This window comes from Myripristis murdjan, chromosome 5 (genome assembly GCF_902150065.1).
Source record: "Myripristis murdjan chromosome 5, fMyrMur1.1, whole genome shotgun sequence".
In the NCBI taxonomy this organism is placed as follows: domain Eukaryota; kingdom Metazoa; phylum Chordata; class Actinopteri; order Holocentriformes; family Holocentridae; genus Myripristis; species Myripristis murdjan.
The window spans coordinates 26,862,635-26,883,908 of record NC_043984.1 but is presented as its reverse complement, the minus strand read 5'-3'; the positions used below and the strand labels follow the sequence as shown (position 1 = coordinate 26,883,908).

The window sequence follows — 21,274 nt, the reverse complement described above, 5'->3', positions numbered from 1 at the left end:
TCACAAAATGCTCTCATGGACCTCTGGGTGTCCCTGAGCCCCACTTTGAAAACCGCTGCTCTATATAGAGTCTAAATGAGGGTGACCTCTACTTAAATGCTGTGTGTCAAGGTCAGAGAGGACAAAGGCAATGTGAAGATAACCTTGGCAGGCTTAGTTGACCTTCACACATTTCTCCTCCGCACAAAAACCTCCACAACTCCCATTGTTCATTTGCCAGGTGAAAGGGGACAGAAATCGGCACAATAAAAGAGAGATCTGGAAAATCAATCACAATCTAATTGTCTCTGACAGGTATTTATGCCCCAAGCGGCTGCGTAGTGATGGGGGACCAGGCACACACACGTACGTGCACATGCACACACACACACACACACACACACACACACACAGGCAGAGTGTTTTCTAATCCAATAAAGTCGTATCCTTCATTAGAGAACCACAGATAGCACCCGGCGGGAAACAGCATCTTCATCTCATTTATACAGCACAAATACACACACACACACACACACACACACACACAAGGACCCACATGTACATGCACACATGATAGCTATGACATTCAATCCCACACACATTCACAAAAACTCACAACACTGAAGTGATGTTCACAAATACATGCACACACGCACACACACGCGCACACACACACACACACACACACACACACACACTTGCACGCACTGAGACTCCAAGCTGCTGATGAGATAACACTGATGGCCCTGTGAAGAGGAAGGATGGGATGTGAGTTAAACACAGCATTCTTTGTCTTCATTATCACAGCAGATAGTCAAAAATAAAACAGTCTGGGGGGCCTCTAGGAACAACTGTTGCCTCTTTTAATGAATAAGCCTCTGTGAAACTTTATTCGCACTTCTTGTTAAGCTCTGTGTTTTTTTTTTCCACTTGCCATCATCACTCTCTCCTCACAGTGCTGTATCTCCACTGGACTCCTCCTCCGCCTCTGTTTGAGTGCCCTCTCAACTCTTTTCTTCCCTCTTCCCTCTCTCTTTCTTGCTCTCTCCTGATCGGTGAGTGATTCACAATAGTACAATAATAACAAGCTCTACATCATTAAGCATCCTCCCTCTGCTGGAGCATCCACTCTCCTCAAGTATGGCTTGTAAATTGTCATCCAATTGACACTTGTTCACAGGAAGTGGCATTCTGAGGCACGCCAGAGATGATAATTACAGTGGGGTTTGTTTGGGTTAGTGAGCCAAGGAGAGGAGAGAGGAGAGCGAGCGCGATGCCTCATACCAGGAGACGAACGCACACACACACACACGTGCACGCACAAACAAACACACTTCTCAGTCACGGCCAGCACGCACAACTGATCTAATTGGGGAGTTGTAAAGGAGACTGCTTCTCTAATTAGCTTCTGTCTGCCTCATTGCCCAGCTGCCTTTACAGGGAATTCACTCCATTCCTCTCTCACTCTATCTCTCGCTGTCCACCTGCTGCACAGCGAACTAACCCCCAAACACCCCCCCCGCCGACCCACAATCCACCTCCCCCGCTCTTCCTCGGCTTCTTGCACAAGGGAACATATACAGGCTTTACACAAACATGGGCCATGACATGAATATAAATCCACACTGAAGTGGTTTGTCAAGATATCGATATCAACCCTTTCACACAGACCCACACCATTTGTGTATGAACATATCAATGCAGAGGAAATCTCAAAAAAAAGGGCAATTCCACACAAACACACTCATGCTTACTTCAATCATACACACACACACACACACACTCTCCACTATGTATTGGCCGGTGTTTATAGATGGCCCAGTAAACAAGCAACTGGCTGTGGAGAGGAGGCTTTAATCCTGTAAGGGTCTAACGGTGATCTGATCAGGGGCCACGGCTACTTCATCACTGTCATCACCACATCCACAATGAAATTACTACCCACTACACCGCTGGACCCCATCTTATAGCACAAAGAGAGGGTGGGGAAGAAGGAAGGAGTGAGATGGAGAGACTGGGAAGGAGAGCGAGGTTTGAGGGATTGCAAGAGAGAATAAGGGGGAAAAAATGATCACGAAAATGAACTTTTTCACAGCAAACGAAACATCGAAATTGCCTATTTATGAGCAAAAAAAAAAATTGCTTGCAATGATATTAAGACCGGTGAAAGTGACTCAGCCAGCACATAAACGGCCGTTGTCCCGCTCAGTGGTAGGTATGTTGTATCCAGTGACCTGTGTGAACCCCCTCGCTTTCCCTCGGCTCTCCTTCCCCCTCATTACAGCAGGGTCACACACACACACACACACACACCACAGAACTCCCAAAGCAGTGCTCTGATACAGCACCGCATCCATCACATACTTCCAGCTCACACACAATGCCCTGGTGTGAGAGGAAAGGCAGGCTGCTAGTTTATTTGCAGTGTGGGAAACTTAAATGCATTATGCAGCATGAGGTAGTAAATATGGGGGATGTGTTGGTAGACTGAGAAAAGGTTCTGCTATTGAACACCCTCTGGGCGTTTTGATATTTGTTTCTTATATAACCCACGCTCAGTCGTAAGATGGATCGTTATTTATTAGAATTCACCTCAACTTCTCTTAAATAAAAAACAAAACAAATGCGTATCCTTTGCTGGTTCAGTTCAGCTCAGATGAGATTAGATCCTTCAACACCTTTATCTTCCCTTGCAGGTCAACCCATTTGTGGCAATTATAGGCAGCAATTACTGTAGTGTTTTATGATGTGAAAAGGTGCTAATTTCAATGTCATGAGGCTAAATCGGATAGGCACATCACCGACTTTGATCAAGGTTATCATGAGGCATATCTAATCACTTTTAATGGCTGAAACAGACCAGGTGTAAAACGCCGTCTGTTATACATGCGTTAAGATACTAAAGGTCAGTGTTTACTGAACATGGCAGAGGCTTTGAGGCATCATCTCTCACCTCCTCTCTCTTCTTCACACTGGTTGAACTAAAGTCTGGCAAAGCCAAAGTTTTTTTTTTTTCTTTTTCTGGGAAGGGCAGCTGCTATTGAATATTCATAAGAGAAGACAGTTGGTGCCTTGTCCGTTCGCTTTTCTGATCAATATAGAAACGCCTGGAACCATTGTGTCAGCCACTCACATTGGCTCAAAGGGCAACATGGAGCTGTTAACTTGCGAATTTGGGCAAGGGGGGTGTGTGATACAGGTCTCACTTTGCAACCCAAAAAAGCCTATTTTAACAGCATATGAGCCTCGCCAATACTGTTAATGATTCTTTGGACGTATGCCACATCAGTGAAGGTGAGCCTTAAACAATTTAAAATAGAGCCTATATATTTTTTTAAACTAGTTTTAATCCCAAAATAAGGCTAAAAAGAGAAAACTATCTTCCATTCAGTGTCTATTTTTCTAATCAATGTGACCTGTGTGCTGCTAACAAATAGTTTAATAGTTAAGAGAAGGACATCGATGCATGGAAATGAGAAATCTATCACTGCATCTCTGTGGTGTTATCTAAAGGCTCCCCCTTGTCCTTTAGGTATTAATCAACCACCATCTTTATCGTTAGCGGCTTTGACCATGCGCACTCCAGTTCAGTGTAAAGATAAAGGGCGAAACAGAGAACAAGGTGCTGAATTTATGGACCGCTACTATCATATAAGGAAAAAAAGCCCTGCTGAATTTTGATTCCCACTCAATCCTCCCAGATCCCACTTCCCCATCTTCAGGGAGGAGTAGGGATGAAGAGATCCAGGCTGTACAAAGAATGGGTGTTAGGTGTTGGGTGGGTCTAAAATATGACAGCATGACAGCGGAAAGGTCAGTCCCATGGAGAGGAGGAGGATGGAGAGGGTTTAGAAAGGACATTATCTCCCCATGGAAGCAGGGTGACAAAACTTAAGCTGAAAGCTGCTCAGTGAATGCCAGGGGAAAAACCTGGCTCGATCTCTGCTGCGGTAGGAAAACCAACAAAGCTTTAGTTTCCCTCCACAAACAACGAGAGGTGAACCCGAGATTTTCTGTGTAAATAGCTCCTCCAGTTGCTTTTGCAAAAGAGGATGTTTTGGTATCAAATGCCTTAACCACAAAACCCCCGCTTAATGAACACATGATATGATCAGAAAAATATCACAACAAGTAAGACAATGGGGAATGCAGCAAGTTAGTTACTAGATAGAGGCAATTGAAGGAGAGTCAAAAGCAGACAGTGCAACACAGAAATCAGCATCAATCCCTGGCTCTCCAGACTCTTAACGCTGGAACAGCTCAACACTGTAAAAATCTCCATGTTATTTAATTATTTAGTCCGATATTCAGTGTTCAAATCTTGTTTTCCTTCAAGCAAGTAAAAAAATGCCACTGGGATAAGATATTCTCACTTGCTTACAGAATTTTCTTGATTCAAGCATCATTTTCATTCCTTGTTTCAACATATTTACACTTGAAAATATCCCTGAACCAAGTGAAACTCCAAGTTACCTCATCCTACCGGCAGATTTTTTCACTTGTTTGAAGAAAAACAAGATTTTATGACTCAACTGTGACTTGTTAAGATGCAGTGAGTTACTGGTCAGGTTGTAGCCTTGAGAAAGTATTTTACCTCAAACTTCTTGACGATGCTGGCGAAGGCAGGGTTGCTCCTGCAGCTTTCCTCCAGCAAGCTCATGCTGCGATCATACTCAGAGATGTAGGTGTCAAACACGCCAAAGTCCTCGCGACGTGACAGGATCACATCGACCACCCTCGGGCTCTCCTCCCTACACAGACCAGGACATGACAGAGCTGATAAGTCCACTTGGAAAGTTTAATATAGAGAGTAATTTTTTGGGATTTAAAGGAAAAGTCCACCAGCAAAGACTTTTTACACTGTTCTGTGATGTTCAGTGCATTTAAGGATTTATTTTGTGATGGAGAGTTGTAATTTAGTTTTTAGCTATAACCACCTTCCCTCAACCTTGCTGGTCTATTTTGATTTCAGTTTCCTAGTCTTCAGCTGTGGGCTGAAAGAGTAGGTGGAATAAGTATAGCGATATAATGAAGTAGGATTTTTTTGCAGTCAAAAAAGAGCTGGAGTTGTGTTGCTTAAAATTCAACATGTCATATGTCAGCATTAAATTCTGGCCTATTGAGACTACTGTTACTGGCAGGGCAGAAGTAACTAATTACATTTCCACATGTTGCTGTAATTAAATATCTTTTGCTTTTTTGAGTATTTTTTAACATTAATTTACTTCTACTTAAGTACATTTTAACTGGAGTATTGCACTGGGACACATCTTTAAATCACACCAGTTACAAAGTACAAATTTCATAAACTCTCTGCAAGCATCAGAAATTGTACAATCGTAAACTGAAAACCTGTGGAACCAGTAAGTCAGCAGAGATGAGAGGAGCAATTTGGCTTTACTTTGTTGGTTCACTCTGTAATTGCCAAATACTCACTTAAAAGAATCTAGTTTGAAGTTCATGCGGTCACTATTTTAGACATGAATGGAAAATATCATGAAACATCTAACTTTTAATATAAGTACATTTTAAGTTAGATACATTTTACTTTTATGTAAGTCAGTTGTTACAGTGGAATTTTTACTGAAGAAAAATATCAGCAAAGTAATAATACTTCTAATTTGGTAGCAATTTCAAGTGGTATTTCCACCACTGGTTAGTTCTCAGTTCAGTTCACCTCATTTATATCTCTCTGTTTGACTGCTGAACATCAGTGAAAGGCAGTCAGTCCAGAAAAGAGTCTTTATTCTTTAATTGCCAAAATCTGGCATTTATTATTGATATTTTAGATCTCTGAAGAGAGTATGGTGTCAAACCCAGCAGGAGTAAAAGGAACACATCACCAATGAACAAAATGCAAGGTATGGAATGCAAGGTACGATGTCAGTAATTGTGGGTTTTCTTTTTGTGTGTTTTTTCCTTTACATTTCACAGTGCATTTTCCTTCAAGGACAGAGAGGACAGCCAATTATGCTGTGGAAGCTTCAGCTTGAGCAGGTAGCATTTTATTTATTTTATTATATTTTGTTTTCTTTATGATATTGATCCCCCAAAAGAGAAATTCATCTTATATTATTAGAACAGCACCACTAAACTTGGCAGGGATTGGATCAGTGTCTTGCTGAAGGACACTTTGTCAGTCCATGTCTGGTGTTTCTTACCACTGACTGATGTGTTCCTCCAGCTCAGTGAGGATGTTGCTGTGGAGAGTGTAGACCTGAGGGAGCACGCCCAGAATCTCCTCCAGCCTGTGCTCCTCCAACACCGGCTCCCCTTCCTCACTCACTGCCTCCACCACCGCTGACCTGAAGTCCTACACCAGAAAAGCAGGGAGAGAAGAAGATGTAGGATTAGGAGGGAAGAGATAACAATATTTTTAAGAAGAAGCTTGTGGGAGAAAGTGTGTCCAAATTCAGAGAGAGGAACAGAAAGGAGTAGATGAAAGGTTGCAAAAGATGATAGAAGGGGGGAAAAGGGAGAGAAACAGACAACAGGAGAAGTGAAAGGGGTACAGGAATGAGGAATGAATGGGGAGAGATGAAAGGAAGGAAGGAAGGAAGGTCAGATCCTCCTAAACATCCTTCCTGCCACCCTCCCTTCAAATTAACTATCACCTCAATGCCTTGCCTCTACTCCCCTCCCACTTTGGGCTCTGTCCAGGCATTCAGGAAAGGCAGGACTGCCTGTACACGAGTTACATGCCAGGTGCAGTTGCATAATGACCTTGGTACTCAATGATACAACGTTTTGCAGCTACTCATTTTTGCACAGAGAAACATCTGAATTGATACACTGATACAACTAAGTTTATTGTGTGGCATAAACCATGTTCAGCTGCCAAGTAGGACAGTCCTTAATGGATGCAGTGTCAGTGACCATGAGGACTAAAATATGAGGAGTTATGGCAACTCGGAGAGAATACCTGGCAGAGAGGTTTTTAATCTACACGGCGACTGGAGAGAGAGAAAAAAATGAAATGATGAAAGCTTGCAAATCATTAGGACAAGTCAAAAAAGCTTTAAAGAATAGCAGTTGTCTCTGTGGGTGAAGTCGTCAGGCTACATAACATCATATATAATGTGAAGCTGCAGGACAAGTGTCTGGGGCCCATCCATCCCAGTTCTGAGCAAAGCACAGACATAAAACAAACAGAGATGTCCCAACCAGCTGTGAGATGATGTGGTGACACCGGCCGCTTCAGAGCCCGCCGTCCATCATGTGCAATCGATCGCGTCTGAGTTAGCATCTATCACTTCTGCTGCGGATCTCAGTGGCTCTGACTGGCTCTTTCTCCAGGGTTACACATACACACTCACACACTGTATACACACGGCATACTCTTCACTCTCCAATGAGCCCACCACCTTCTCCCCAGTTTCCTCAGGTAAGGCAGGTCAAGCAGCTACATTAAACAGCTGTTTGAGCAGGCAGTCATGCTTGGTCAGGAGGAATCCGGTCTGAGGTCATGAGTTACAGTATAGATGAGAAAAAAAAAAAAAAGAACAGGTCCGCGCCTCACATGTTGAAGCTCTTAATGGGAGAGTCCTGTCAAAGAGGAGCCTCACTTCCCATGTGGAGAGAGGGTCTGGAAATTCTTTATATTCTTGTTATTCCTTATCAAACAATGGAACAATAGCCTGTGTGCGCCTCTCACTAACAGTGGTCTTGCTTTTTTCCCCCAACTCTGTGTGTGCTTGTGTGTGTGTGTGTGTGTGTGTGTGTGTGTGTGTGTGTTGTAGCAACAGAGTGTCTCCCAGCTGCAATACTTTGACATCTCCAGTCCTGTAATGCTGACTTTGTGTTTGTCAAACAGGAACTAATTTTTCAAGTACTGTTATGCTAATTATGATGTCAGTATTTTTGAAACAGTGACTAACATCTTCACAGATCTCTGAAACTTAATAGAAAAATACAAACACAGTATGCATTATGCAAAAAAACAACATTCAATGTCACCTCTGGAAGGAAGCAAAAAAGATTAAAGCAACTGAAGAACAGCAAACCAAGGTCACTCAGGCGCTTTCAAAGTAACCGTGCATCTTAACAAACGCTTATGTAGAAATTTATGAAAACAGATGAAGTGAAACAAAGGAAAGAGTTCGAGCTGCACATGAAAATTACTGTCAAAACATTTTTTGATAACCATATCGACTTGTGGTGCATGAATAGGCCTGTGCTTTGACACACAAGAACTAATTAATGTAATTTAGCATCAGTCTATAATATATTCACTACTCAGCTGTTGAATAATGTCAAATTACATAAATCGGCTGCTTTTGTATTCAAACCAGGCAATCATAAATCACGGCGAGGGGGGCACACATAAGTAATTCAGGTTATGACCTTGCTCAAGGGTAAAATGGTACAGCTGACTGATGGCTTTCCCTGGATTCTGGAAAACTACCTGTCAGATTTGTACAGGCCAACCACACACACACACACACAGACACACACACAGACACACATAAAAACACACATCATCCCCTGGTTGGAAAAATAACAACAGCTTAATAGCAACTATTTTGCTGTTCTTGAAAAGGTGTATCTGTCATTTTTGATCAAAATGAAATCATCGTTTCTATATCCATGAGGTGAGGGTCATTTTTAAGTGTTTTTTTTTCTTTATTTCTGGTAAATATCCATCTTTCCACCTAGCTCTGCAGGGATGGAGCCTGGGCGCTTGTTTTGACAGGCGGTAAATGAAGAATGATGGAAACAGATGACAACAGCTGGCTGTGATGCATGGCTAACCTCTAGCACCTAACCATAGCTCACCTCTAGAGCCTGTGCCCTGCTTTAACAACACCAAATGTGCTCTCTCAGGGAAACCTCTCCTGTTCACAGCCTGTTTAGCCATAAGGAGCTAAGTCTTTGAATCCCTGACCCATGTAAAAGTCTCCAAAAGCTTGTTCATGACCTTTGGGTGCCAGATACATACAAGCGATGACCCTGTACGCTTGTGAAAGGACATTAGGGACAGCGTCAACAAGAGAGCCTACTGTGTCCACCCTGCATCATTCTACAGCTGACTACCTCGGAGTCCAGTGTGTCAACTTTGTCAAGACCAGGAAGTGGACTTTGCTGCAACAACATTGATAAACCTGAATGCAGCCTGGCAGCAGGGGGAGGAGGAGGAGGAGGAGGAGACAGAGACTGGGGAGCAGACACACAGGATGTGATGTTATCTGGAGGTTTTCAAGAACCTTTAAATGGCCTGGGCACGGGAGGCTTTTCAAGAAAAACCAAATTGTGGTTGAATTTGATGTTTTCCTACCTCTTGAAGCTGCTTGAGGGCACTGACATGTCTGGAAAAACAAGCAGAGAGAGAGAGAGAGAGAGAGACATTAGACATGCTAAAAATGTGAAAAGGCATTCATGGGTTGTTAATAATGACGTTAACCTTTTTAAAGAGGGTTTAAAATATTTAAATTGTTCAAGGGCTTTTTGATGAGCAAACTACATGAGAAGAGTCTTTAAGTGTGTAGAGGGGGCAGAACTGGGCTCGATAACTTATGCAAGACACTCTTGTAATTGGCTGTCAGCTGCTGTGCGTGCAGCCCAGTGAATTAGTTTGGACAGTGATGAAGAGGAGGAGAGGGAGAGATACAGTTGGAACAAGAGAGAAATAGGCAAACAGAAATATGGGCAAAACAAGAGTGGATTTAAAGGCATCAAATGACTGCGCCAAACCCCAGACAGGGTTATAGGGAATGTTTGTGTGTGAGGCTGCGCAGGATAATAGTGCAAATGGGGAAATCCATTAGAGCCGATACTCACAGTCTCTCTGTGTCGACGAGCTCTTTGGCGACGTAGAACGCTCGGGATCGCCCATCAATCTGGGTGACAGAGAGGGAGAGCAGCAGGAGATGAATGAACACAGCTAATGTTTAAAGGCTCTCTGTGGGCACTTATTCCTCTCAAACATTCGCAGCAACAGCTACGCAGCAGCTGAGGAGAATGAGGAAAAAGCAAATTCACTTTTTTTTTTCTGCGCTGTCAAAATAAGACTGATTATTTCATTAAAGTGCAGGAAGGATCTGAAAGCTTTCTCAAATGCGGGATTTTTAAATTCAGATGCATTATGTATGAGGAGCCGTGTGTGTGGTGACAACAGTGCAGCCCATTGATATAGAGGCTAATCACAGGCCTCAAAACACACTAGCCAAAACATAACATCAAAGCCATTTAGGGATTTAGTGGCAAGACTGCAGCGCTTTGTCAGCGTTCATTTCAGTTCAGTTCAGTTTCTTTACAAATCAGTTAAAATATAAGTACAATCACACAAGACATAATGGAGATACGTCAAATTATTTGTTATTTTTTCCTATCTGGGACATTTCACAAATACAGCGTTACTAGAACACTGATCCTCATTTCCTCAAAATGAAACCAAAACACCCTTCGATCCAACTCAAGTATCTCTCTCTCTCTTTCATCACCTCTTTCTAAGCCCCCCTCTCTCCCATTCTTTCTCCTTTATTGTTTTTTTCTTTTGAAGAAGAAAACAAGGAAGTGCGCGTCACATGATGGGAGCGGGGGCCTGATATTATTGTGGCAGAGGGATGGGTGGGGTTCCATCTCTGAGCCACTGCAAAATGGTTGCCTGTGATTGTAAGGAAGGCTGGGACGCTGAGGGGAGGTGGGGCGGGGGGGGGGGGGGGGGGGGGGGGGGGGGGGGGGGGGGGGGTTTGAGGGGAGTGGATACAAGCCAGCTGATGCATTTCAACCGCCACATTCTACAGTAAATCAGGGGGAAAAGGTCATGTAGCTACTTACTTGCAAGTGTCAAACAGATAGCGTGTGTCCCCACCACATGAACTGTCTCTTGAATTCAAGCCAAACAGTTTTTGCAGTACATCACACAAAACAATATTAATCAGGAGCCCATTCTGTTTTCTTGTTCACCTGTTTCAGTTTTTAGCAGAGCCTCATTTTTGTTTGCATCCACCGAATGCAGCACTAAAATACACTGAAACTACAAGCCAAAGCCTGTTACAAAGATTAAAAATGCATGCACACATGTTCAATAGGATCCAGTAGGATTTTCTCACAGCAATTTTTATTTATTTATTTATTTTTTTACTCACCACAGCCATTTGGTAGAGCAGTTGGTAGCTGAGAAAATAGGATTAACAAGGTTCCACTGTAGTTTAATTTGTGTGTGCCTCTCAAATTTACCTGTCGGTCATAACCTTGCTCTGTACCGCCCTCCTCTTCCTCTGACGTTCGCCCATGGTCCTCCTCAGCTGACAGGCCGGCGGAGATAGAGCTCATTGGGAAAGGCTCTGTGTAAGCACTGCCGTGAACAAGGCCAGGAGAGAGAAGACATTATGGTTACAATAGCACAGCTTTGCCATAGGCACTGAAACGACAGAAACATGAATATTTAATATTACAGCAGTGTCCACACTATAGCATAGCTTTAATAGCACTGCATAGAACTGCAACATGGTGTGAATGGGAAACACAATGTATGTAGCAAAGAGGACACAAAGGCCAACCTGTGCATTCACGGGAGAAGGGCCTTTGCTGCGTGGGTACAGCAGTAATAGAAAGTTATTGAGTGGAAAGAAACAACCATTGTATATGCAGAGCCACAGACTCACAAAATTGACCTAAATCCTGCTGACCAACAATTTGCAACTGTTTTCTCCAAATATATATGCTTGGAGGTTTCTGTTTCGGCAACCTGCTTCTTTGAATCTTTTTTTTTTTTTTTTTTAGCTTTACACTGCCACTCCTCACTCAGAGCCCTCCAGTAATGCTCTATAATCTCTCTCATGATTCATTCTGCGCACAGATGGCACAGTTGTGTACTTACACTGGTAATCCTTTTGTCTGCTGTAGTGCCGGAGGGGGGCATGCTTTAGGTCAGCTCTCGTGTAATCCCTTTAAAAGCTACCTGTGATACATATTAATATTCTTTGGCCCATTAACACCCAATCAACATGTTGCACCAAACTCAGAGTGCAGGATCATAACTAGACAGCTCTTTTTCTTATGTTTTTTAGAACAGCTGAAAACATAGCATAGTAGACTTTGAGAACTGCCATGAAAACAGTTGGCGGGTGTGGTGGTAAAATACATATATGAACCTCGGTTATACAATATGTGCTCTACTTATTTATGCTGAAATAGAAGCATCGCTGTCTGAAGCAGTGCACGTCAAAAAGTGACCTGAACTGAACAAAGAGAGAAAGCTTTTGCTGACCAAAAGACTGCCTTACCTGAGGTACATATATGTATTTTTTACACCACAGTGGGTTTCACCTTTTAGTCTTGTGGAAAGGTTTCATCTGATTATTTTTTAAGTTCTATCTGTTGATTCATCCCAGGATTGGACATAAAAGATGGCTGTTCAGGTGAGTTCAGTTGAGTTCAGTATACTTTATTATTCCCAAAGGGCAATTCTTTTCTACAGCCTAATCCATTCATGTACATAAAAATAAATAAACAAGTACATTAGTGGTAACAGTCAGACATAAACATCCACATCAACAACAACATCACCATAGTAGTGACAAATGCACAGATCAGTGGGCTAGAGCATCACAAACCAGACCTCAGTCTATAGAAAAAAGATAAGGAAGAGGACATGGTGGTGTGGAGGGTTGGTTCCGATATTTGCAGTTGGCTGCTACTGGCATTTAGCAGCCTGGTAGCAGAAGGTTGAAATGAATTCATGCAGCAATTTATAGTTGTACGGCTGTCACATGGCATGGAACATAAATAAGCTATAGCGCATAAGGCATAGAAAACATACTCAGTAGAGACTATTTTTACCATTCTGCATGCCTGCAGGTTATATTGCAGAGATATTAGCAGTGGGAGTGTTGCCATTACCTGGTTGATTACAAACAAAACTGCCACAGGGATATTAAAATGTCTCATTTTTGAATGTATGTGCTCTAGAGAGATGAAACATAGATTCACTGTAAACCATGAGATAAACCACAAATCTGTATGTCTGAACAGACATGCTAGTTATGTGTTTGCAGCAATGTATGATAAAAGTCTGGTGTGTGACAGTGAAGGAAGGATCCACCTCTGGGTACTCTCATGAATTTTGTAAACACTTGTTACAGCTGAAATTTTCCCCATTTCAACTTCATTCCTGCTTCAGATAGTGATTTTAGTTAGTCATTCCCAGAGTTACTCTCTGCCTCCACTAAGACTGATTTCCCCAGTATGATTGCTAAGCGCATCAGTACATAATGGTCAAGCTAGACAGAAGCCTTTGCTGAGGGGGTAACACCAAAAGCAAACATTTATCACTCATGTTTTAGAGCTGAAATGTTTTCTGCCATCAAACTCCATTGTGGCTGCACTGGAAATATCTAAAAATGATGGCATTATGTCTACATGAGTCTGGCTATCCACAGAAATAATAAATACACACCACCAAACAACTCAATGGATGCATAATTTGTTTCAACAGTTAATATTTAATAGTATTTTAGTGTGTACTGTGACTGCATGTTAATAGGCCTCTCTTCTCAATTGTTCCCATTACTCTCTGTGCTGTCTGCTATCTAATAAAGCAGAAAATGCCATAAACGTAATGTAAAAAAAAAAAAAAAGTACAAACCCCAATGAACACCGTTCACACAAACTCTCAATCATCTTCTTAAGCATGCACAGACACACACACACACCCAATCTCATAATGAGTGTTTGTATTGATGCCTCAAACAGTCCCTAGTGTGTATAGAGAGCAGCAGGCGATTAGAGGACTCTCTTAGAATCAAAGGTTAACAGAGTTCCCTGCTGAACTTCATCTTCATTCAGACATACTCATCCTTCATCAGTCTCACACACACACAAACACACACACACACACACCTCAGATCTATTGGGTGGGCTGAAGGAAGCACCTAGAGTCATTACTCATGGTTGACCTCAGGGAGGACAGGTCAACCTGGCCAGGGCTCTCGGGTGATGGTGGGAAAGAAACAGAACAGGAGGGATGGCACATCTTTGAACTCACTCTTCTTTTAAGCTCTGATTTATTGTATTAGAAATCAGAGAATTCCTCCAGGTGCCCAAAAGCAACTTATAGCCATGAAGCTATATGGGATCCTAGGTCCTTAACAAACAACAGCAACCTCATTTCTGAATGTCTCTGTTGGGATTAGCCACTTGAACTGTAATGGCGAGTTATGATCAAACCATATTACTGTAATATCAACTGGAAAGGACCTACACAAAACAACAACAGCGACTGCCATAAATAGATAGACTGAAGTCCTTTCCTCTTTGAATTACATGTTCATCTGTGTTGAACATAAGCAATTTACTTTTCAACCTGCTCTAGACGGAAGCCCCGAGTGCTATAAAGTCGCCAACCTAATCCGTTATTCCACAATAAAAACTCTAACAAGGCTCTTGCAGCTAAAATCAGCTTCATATATGCCATATGTAAAACTGGGAACATAAACAATATATGAAGCCCTTTAACAAGGCCATTAGGATAATGCTATTACACCAGCCAACTGCAATATCTTTTATAATAAGGCCAAGTTAAATCTACTGTGTCAAATTCACAGGAGCACACAATGACTCTCTGTTAAAAGAGCTGCATGGCACCCATTTCCTCCGAATTTGATGATGCTTGTAATATGTAATTCACTTGAACTAAACATTGAGTATTAAAATATATATTAGGTTCAATCAGGAAAGCCTTTTTTCACTTGTAATGGCACTATTACAGGAAATAGGAGTAGCTGAATAGGTCCATTAGCCTATTCAGCATAGAAGATTGGGATACTGATGGGGGGGATAAACACAATGGGAGCAGTTTTAAGCTGTTTGCTGCTGTTTGGGATGATGGTTATGTGTAGCCTGTGGCGGCTGCGGCGCAGTCGTTGTGACAATGTGTGATGAGGTAGTTTGCTAAGAGTCTGGCCTTCTGACTGCTGCTGCCCTCCGTGTGACACAACGGAGGGGTGCTTTGTATAATTATAACCCAACATCATCTGACAGGCTCGTCCTGTGCTTCAGGGCCACATATATGCAAACGTGTTATGACCTCCGCTCACTCGGCTTAAATCAATTTATCCTTTTTGTCACTGCATTAGAGCAGCCATGTGAGTAAGCAACTTACTTTACAGTAGACTATAGTGGATATAAACAGTGACAGACTGCAGGCATTCCTGACAAACTGGAACAACAATAACAGCAGACCTGGTATTCCTGACAGCACCACACCTCATCTTGTTCGAGGGGGAGTCTGGAAACCTCCACCCCGCCACAGTGACCCCCTTCTCCTTCCATCGTCCTCCCCATCCTCCTTTCTGTCTCCACCTTCTGACAGACCCCCCACCCACCCTTGCATTTCCTGTAAACAAGCTGGTGGGTAGCTCCTAGGCTGGACGCTTCCTCCCTGGGGATGACCTGGCAATGACCTCAGAGAGCCTGGCACCAGTCCTGGCAAGCCAGAGGCACACCCTGCCCACCACCTCGCCACACAGCACACAGCCACCACCCAGTACAACAATGTACTTAAGATGGCTCCCTCATCACTACTAACACTAACATAACAGTGGGTGGAGGAACTGTTTTAGAGGCTGTGGTAGGGCTTTGTCATCACATTGAAGAAGTTCATGTTCTGCTGTTTGGGGTAAAATTGGTGCCAAAGGGTCAAGAAAAGTCTCACAATTTTGCACACATTTGCAGTACATGGTTGAAGATACTGCTATGGTGCTATTTAGTTAAAGTAAAGGGACAACTGCACCATCAGCATTATAGGAGTAAGTCTTTGTGGAACTACTTAGAGTTGTCGCAGAGATTAGTGAATGTTCTCTAAATTTAATACAATCACACATTGTTGGCTGCTGTTGCTCAGATGTGTGTTTTTTCAACACTCATTTGTTGCTACAGTGCTTTTTGGGAAGGGCAGTTTTGCTGAGACAACATTCTTTGTAAAACCTTCATCTTTGATAAAGTGATACTGAATTACTTCATAGGTGCATATATGCATGCCCAAGCACTCACACACTCACACACACACACACACACACACACACACACACACACACACACACACACACACACACACATACTAATTAGCAATGCCTTGGCTAGGCTTGGAATTAATCATCAGTTTGCCGTGTCTTTATCCATGGTAGCCTGTGGTTGCTTGCTAATGAACATGTCTCTTTGCTGAGACTAAAACCTTGTGTTGAAGTAGTGCTTGAATAGTGCTATACATTAATCACAGCAATGAAAACAAACCAAGCCTACTGGCACAGCAGCTTTTTAAGTTCTCTGGAAACGTTTGTCTGCTTCTGTAGGCATGATCCTTTGTGTGCAGTACACTGTGGCTTACGGTCATTCTGCTCACCACAATAATCCAGTTTTTCTCTTTGAGTCTGCTACAGAGAGTGTTGACTGTTCAATGTGTTCTCCATAAATCACTTCTACCAACAGCTAGGCAGACTGGGAAGGTGCCAGTGTCAAACTCTGAACGGAGTTCAGTGGAAGATATACAGACACATCTGAATACTGCATACAAAGGCATGGACAAACAGCCACAAAAACTACATGCACAATAGAGACACACACTTGCACACACATATACACTCACACCTGTACAAACATACAACCTTCTATACACACACACCTAGCAAGCGCAAGAGCTGCCTTAGCAACAGAGGCATCTCCAGGGAGGACGCAATGGAAGTGAGGTGACAGGACAGATAGTTTTTTGCATCATTGTGAGCGGATTGAGGTTTGAGATTTCCGCCACACAATGAGCCAGATCGATACTGTCACTGAGAGAAAAAGAGCCCATGATGAGGGCAATTGTCGGGGGGATGGAAGAGTTCAAATGTGGAGATGTGTATTAGTTTAAAGATAAACAGTGGCGATGTATTACGATATCTTATCCACTCATGCACAAAATACTTGCAATAAGAAGCAATCTTAATTTTGTGTGAATAGCTGTAGAAATGATATGTTGTACCATTTATACTCCTACAGAGGCAAACAGTTATGAAAGTCAGTAACTGCAAAATAGGAACAGTGAAACAAATGAGAGTTTGCTGCACATAAATTGAACTACAAAGGGCACCACAAAATATAAAAATAAACTGCGGCAGAGGCATTCTGGCCCAACCATCTAGAGCCTTTTAGGGAGCTCCTGGTAATGGCCTGTCTCTTTGACTATATGCGGGTCATCAAGCACAACTATTTTATTAAGACTGGGGGAAGATTGTGGCCCTTGTGGCTGAAGCAGTGGCACAGGCTGGGGTAATTTGGTACGAACTGGCTGCAGGGATTCCTCACTGTATCGCACACTGTGGTAAATCCTTCTGCCCCTCCAGGGTCTAATGAAAGAGAAGCACTCAGGAGAACGCTACTTTAATAAAAGCCCCCCTAAACTTTAACCACAAGTGTCAGGTACAGGAGAACAATTACACCATAAATGCTTTCACTCCTTTTCTTTTGTCCCCCCAGCCCCCTTCTCCCTTTGTTTTAATTGTTACACCCCCTCTTTTTCTTGCTATTCTTTCTGTTCTTTGAAAATTCTCTATCAACATAGCCTGCTTTTACTCTCACCTTTACCTCACCTACCTCAAGCTCCCTATTAAAAAAAACCCTGTCTTTGACACCACTGTGCTTGCTCACTTATAATTGCAACCCATAATGACTTCTATTGTGCACAAACCTGCACTCGGTGAGTCACACAATTGCCATGAGCTGTTCTACTCCTTCAGACTTGCATAGGAAGCAGCAGCACCAGATGTGACCTCTAAATCCACTAAATGAAAAACAGTTATAGGCTCTCCCACAAGCATTGTCCATCTTTCCAAAGTTGGTGATGCTTGACACAGCAAGCTGCTGTGCTCACTGAAAACGCTACTAGAGGAGGGGGATCCTGTCTTGCTCATCCAGCTGCCCAGTGCTCATCTCAGCTGTAGTGTAGGACTATTTGTCAGATGTTCAGGACACAAGATTTCATTTCTGAACTGCTGAGCCCTCGTCTAATGACTCAAATATGAGAGCAGTTCAAGGAACAAGCACTTGTACTTATTTTTTAGACAAGAAAGCAGTAAATGCTCAGGATCCTGCAATCTACAATTAAAAAAAGACTAGTAAGACAAGCTAAGACAAGTGTAATTTCCATTCCACTTTGTATTAACTAAATGAGCTATTACTGTACCTTTCTGTCTCCTCTTTAGGTGACTGGGGTTTGCTGTCGATTCCAGGGAAACTGTTCATGTCAACGTAGCCATCGTTCTCATTACAGGGTATTGTCATACGATTTTGGTCCTCAAAAAACTCAGTTACAGTGAGGGCTCTGGAGGGTCTGCCTGGGATTTGAATGTTCTCATAGTCAGAGCTCATGGCTGGAATGTTTTCATAGTCTGAGGTGTCTGCACTGGGGAAAGAGATGGAGCGAGGTTTGGTCAAAGGCAGTGGTACAAGGGGGCGGCAAGAGCGCTCCTCGAAAGACTCCACTCTGGAAACGCCCCTGCCACTGTAGGCTTTGAGGTCTCCTTTCCTCTTCTGGTGGTCTTTGTAGAGAAGAAAAGTGGATGGCAGATCTGGAGGACGCTGCTGGGGCTTCACTACATGGGACTGGAGCTGAGGAGAGCTGCTGGTGCTTCTGTGGTCCAGCTCTATGACTCTGACTGGGCCATGGTGGCTAGACTCAGAGGAAGAGCGTGAAGAGCGGACACTGCCATCACTGAAACCTTTTGAATCTGTCTTCCTTTTGAACTTGAGGGCCAGGAAGCGCTTGAATGAGGTCTTCTTCTTTTTAGGTTTATCACTGGTTTCATGCTGGATAAGAAGGGAAGGGGAGCTTTTGGTGACTGGTCTCTTTGTGATGTATGCCAGCTCAAAGGGTGGTGGGATGTCCACTAGAGAGGTTGGTGTGGAAACACCACTGGATGACTGATGGCTTCGCTGGGAGAAGCTTCCAGATGAAGTTATGACACATGGGAGCGAGAGAGTATCATCCTTCCTCTTCATCCTGCCCTCTCCAATAAGGGATTGACCAGTCTCTGTGGGACTGGTCAAGGACAATTCTGGACCCTCTGCAGAGCGTGAGTATAAAAGGAAGCGACGAGGCTTCAGAGATGGGATCAAACGGTTGACCACCTGCTCCTCTGAACGACTGAGAGGTTGACCATTCTGATCCAAAGCCACTGTGCAGTAGTCATGAGTCTGGTATTCAGTCCCTGTTTCCTCTGGAACAGTCTCAGGAACATAACCTGGAACTTTACCAGAGTAAGAACGTGATCGTGTGACTATGGTCTTCCGGTCAAGTGCCATAAAGTTCTCCCCTTCTGAGTCAAACCCTGCCTCTTCATATATATGCTCTTCGCTGTCTGAGTCTGTGTCTTCATAATAAGGCACAATATGGCAGTCCAGTTCCTCTATATCTTCTTCAAAGGCCTCAGTGGTATGGGCAAACACCACCCTGTTGGTGAGCTCGGGGGTCCGGCCCAGGTCCAGGTCTGCAGGCACTGTGATATTGCACAGCCTGAGGCGTGGCTGGCAGCTGCTCCTCTGGCTGAGGAAAGCCTGCTCTCGTCTGGCTGTTCTCTCTTTTGCACTCTTTCCTTTGACTTGTTTCTTTTCACTGTCCTCCTCTTCATCCTCATCCCCAATTTCGACATAATCCTCTGAGGAAACACACTCCAACTGCTGGAAGTCATCAGCCTCAAGATTGAGAGAATCATCAATGTCCGCATACTCATCCACTGACTCACTATCCTTTTCTTTGTCTTTGTACTGACTGGACTGCTCTGTGCCCTCCTGAGTTTCACCCTGCCCTGAGAAGGCTTGTTTATCCTCTAGCTTGTCCACATCATCTGATGACACATAGTAAGGCTCTTGGTTAGAAGCACCAGCAGTCTCCAGATCATTTGATGGTTTGCTGTCAGTGTCATCCTCAACCCATTCAGGGTCAGCAGTGCTGGCTGGATCAGATGGCACAGCTTCAATGACGGAGTAAGGCCCGAACACATCCTCAGTGCTGGCTGTGAATCGAAAACGCCCAGAGGGATCCTTAGTGGCCCGTTCTGGTTGCCATGCTTCTGTATCCCCTGTTTCAGTCGGGTCACATGACTCACATGTATCGCTGGCATCATCTGTGGGGCCAATTACATCATATGGATACTCTTCATTCACAGTTGGAAGCATGCTAAAATGAGCTCCAAATGTGAATACTCTGGCTTCCATCTCAGTCTCACCAGTGAGCAATTCACATTGCAAACAATCTGCATTAAGTCCACTGTCATTCTCTTTGACACACTGATTGAGAAGATGCCTTTGATCCAGGCTTTGTTCTTCTACATGTTCATCTAGTGTTTCTGTCAGAGTTCCAGATTTTTCAGTCTGTTCACTAACACTATATTCATCCTCTTCCTCCTTCTCTCTCTCATCCCCAGTTTCATTTTGAACAAGTGAAGATGTTGATTTATTGTCATTATCTGTGTGATCAGTGCACGTTAACGTGTCATTCCTGTCGTCTTGGTGTTGGTTCAAGTCATCGTCAGTATTTTCATCCTCAGTAGTGTCAACAATAGATTCAGCTGCTTTGACTGTGTCCTCAGAGCCAACACTCTCTGTCTCAGCAGCATAACTTAATGACTCTCCTTCCTCCCCCATTTCTTCTACAATATCTTTCTCTGTTACATCGTCCCAGTTATCTCTGCCATTGTCTGTGGTCCCATTGTCATTAACTTTGTCCTGTGCCTCCCTTTTCTCCTTTTTCTCCTGCTCCTCCTCAGCCAATTCGTGAAGGTCTTCAGTTTCCCCATCAGAATGAGTCAGGTCTCCGTTACTGAGGGTTTGTGGTTGAAGCTCAGACAGGGGTCTGGGTTTGGGGGCAACAGGAGGTTTTGGACCACGGACAGGAGGACAAGGCTTTGACATCAGCTTGGACTGCACCTTGATGGTCAGATGACTGCGGACCTTTGGTCGAGGAACTTGCAGTGGATTTTGAAAATCTGTACAAAGAGAAAAAATTATCATGACACAGCTGTAAAAGGAACAAAACACTAATTATGTGTTGTTGTTGTTGTTGTTGTTGTTGTTGTTGTTTAAGTTTCTTGAGTTCTTATGCTATATAGCCAAGTTTACACAGGATTAAAAAATGTCCCAGGTTAAGTCTGCTCCTTTTTCTGTATAGAATGCAAAGAGGCCTTGTACAAGTCATATGCAAACTACTGTGTGGGATATTATCTGCAAAAGAAACAGTCACAGGTTATTTAGGGGAAAACATTAAAATCTCCCAGTCTGGCATATGATATGTATTCGTTCAACCTTCACAGAAGTTTGA

At 43.3% G+C, this 21,274-nt stretch overlaps 1 protein-coding gene across 2 annotated transcripts in view; it reads right to left on the bottom strand.

The window, feature by feature from the left end:
* Window positions 1-21,274, bottom strand: part of fgd5a (FYVE, RhoGEF and PH domain containing 5a) — a 40,656-nt gene that overhangs the window by 17,257 nt on the left and 2,125 nt on the right. For both annotated transcript variants that reach the window (XM_030052353.1, XM_030052354.1), the window contains exons 2-7: window positions 18,143-20,942; window positions 11,158-11,275; window positions 9,757-9,815; window positions 9,254-9,284; window positions 6,141-6,292; window positions 4,574-4,730 (exon numbers count right to left, since the gene is read on the bottom strand). In XM_030052353.1, the coding sequence (XP_029908213.1) occupies window positions 4,574-4,730; window positions 6,141-6,292; window positions 9,254-9,284; window positions 9,757-9,815; window positions 11,158-11,275; window positions 18,143-20,942 (3,317 nt within the window). The remainder of the gene's footprint in view (window positions 1-4,573; window positions 4,731-6,140; window positions 6,293-9,253; window positions 9,285-9,756; window positions 9,816-11,157; window positions 11,276-18,142; window positions 20,943-21,274) is intronic.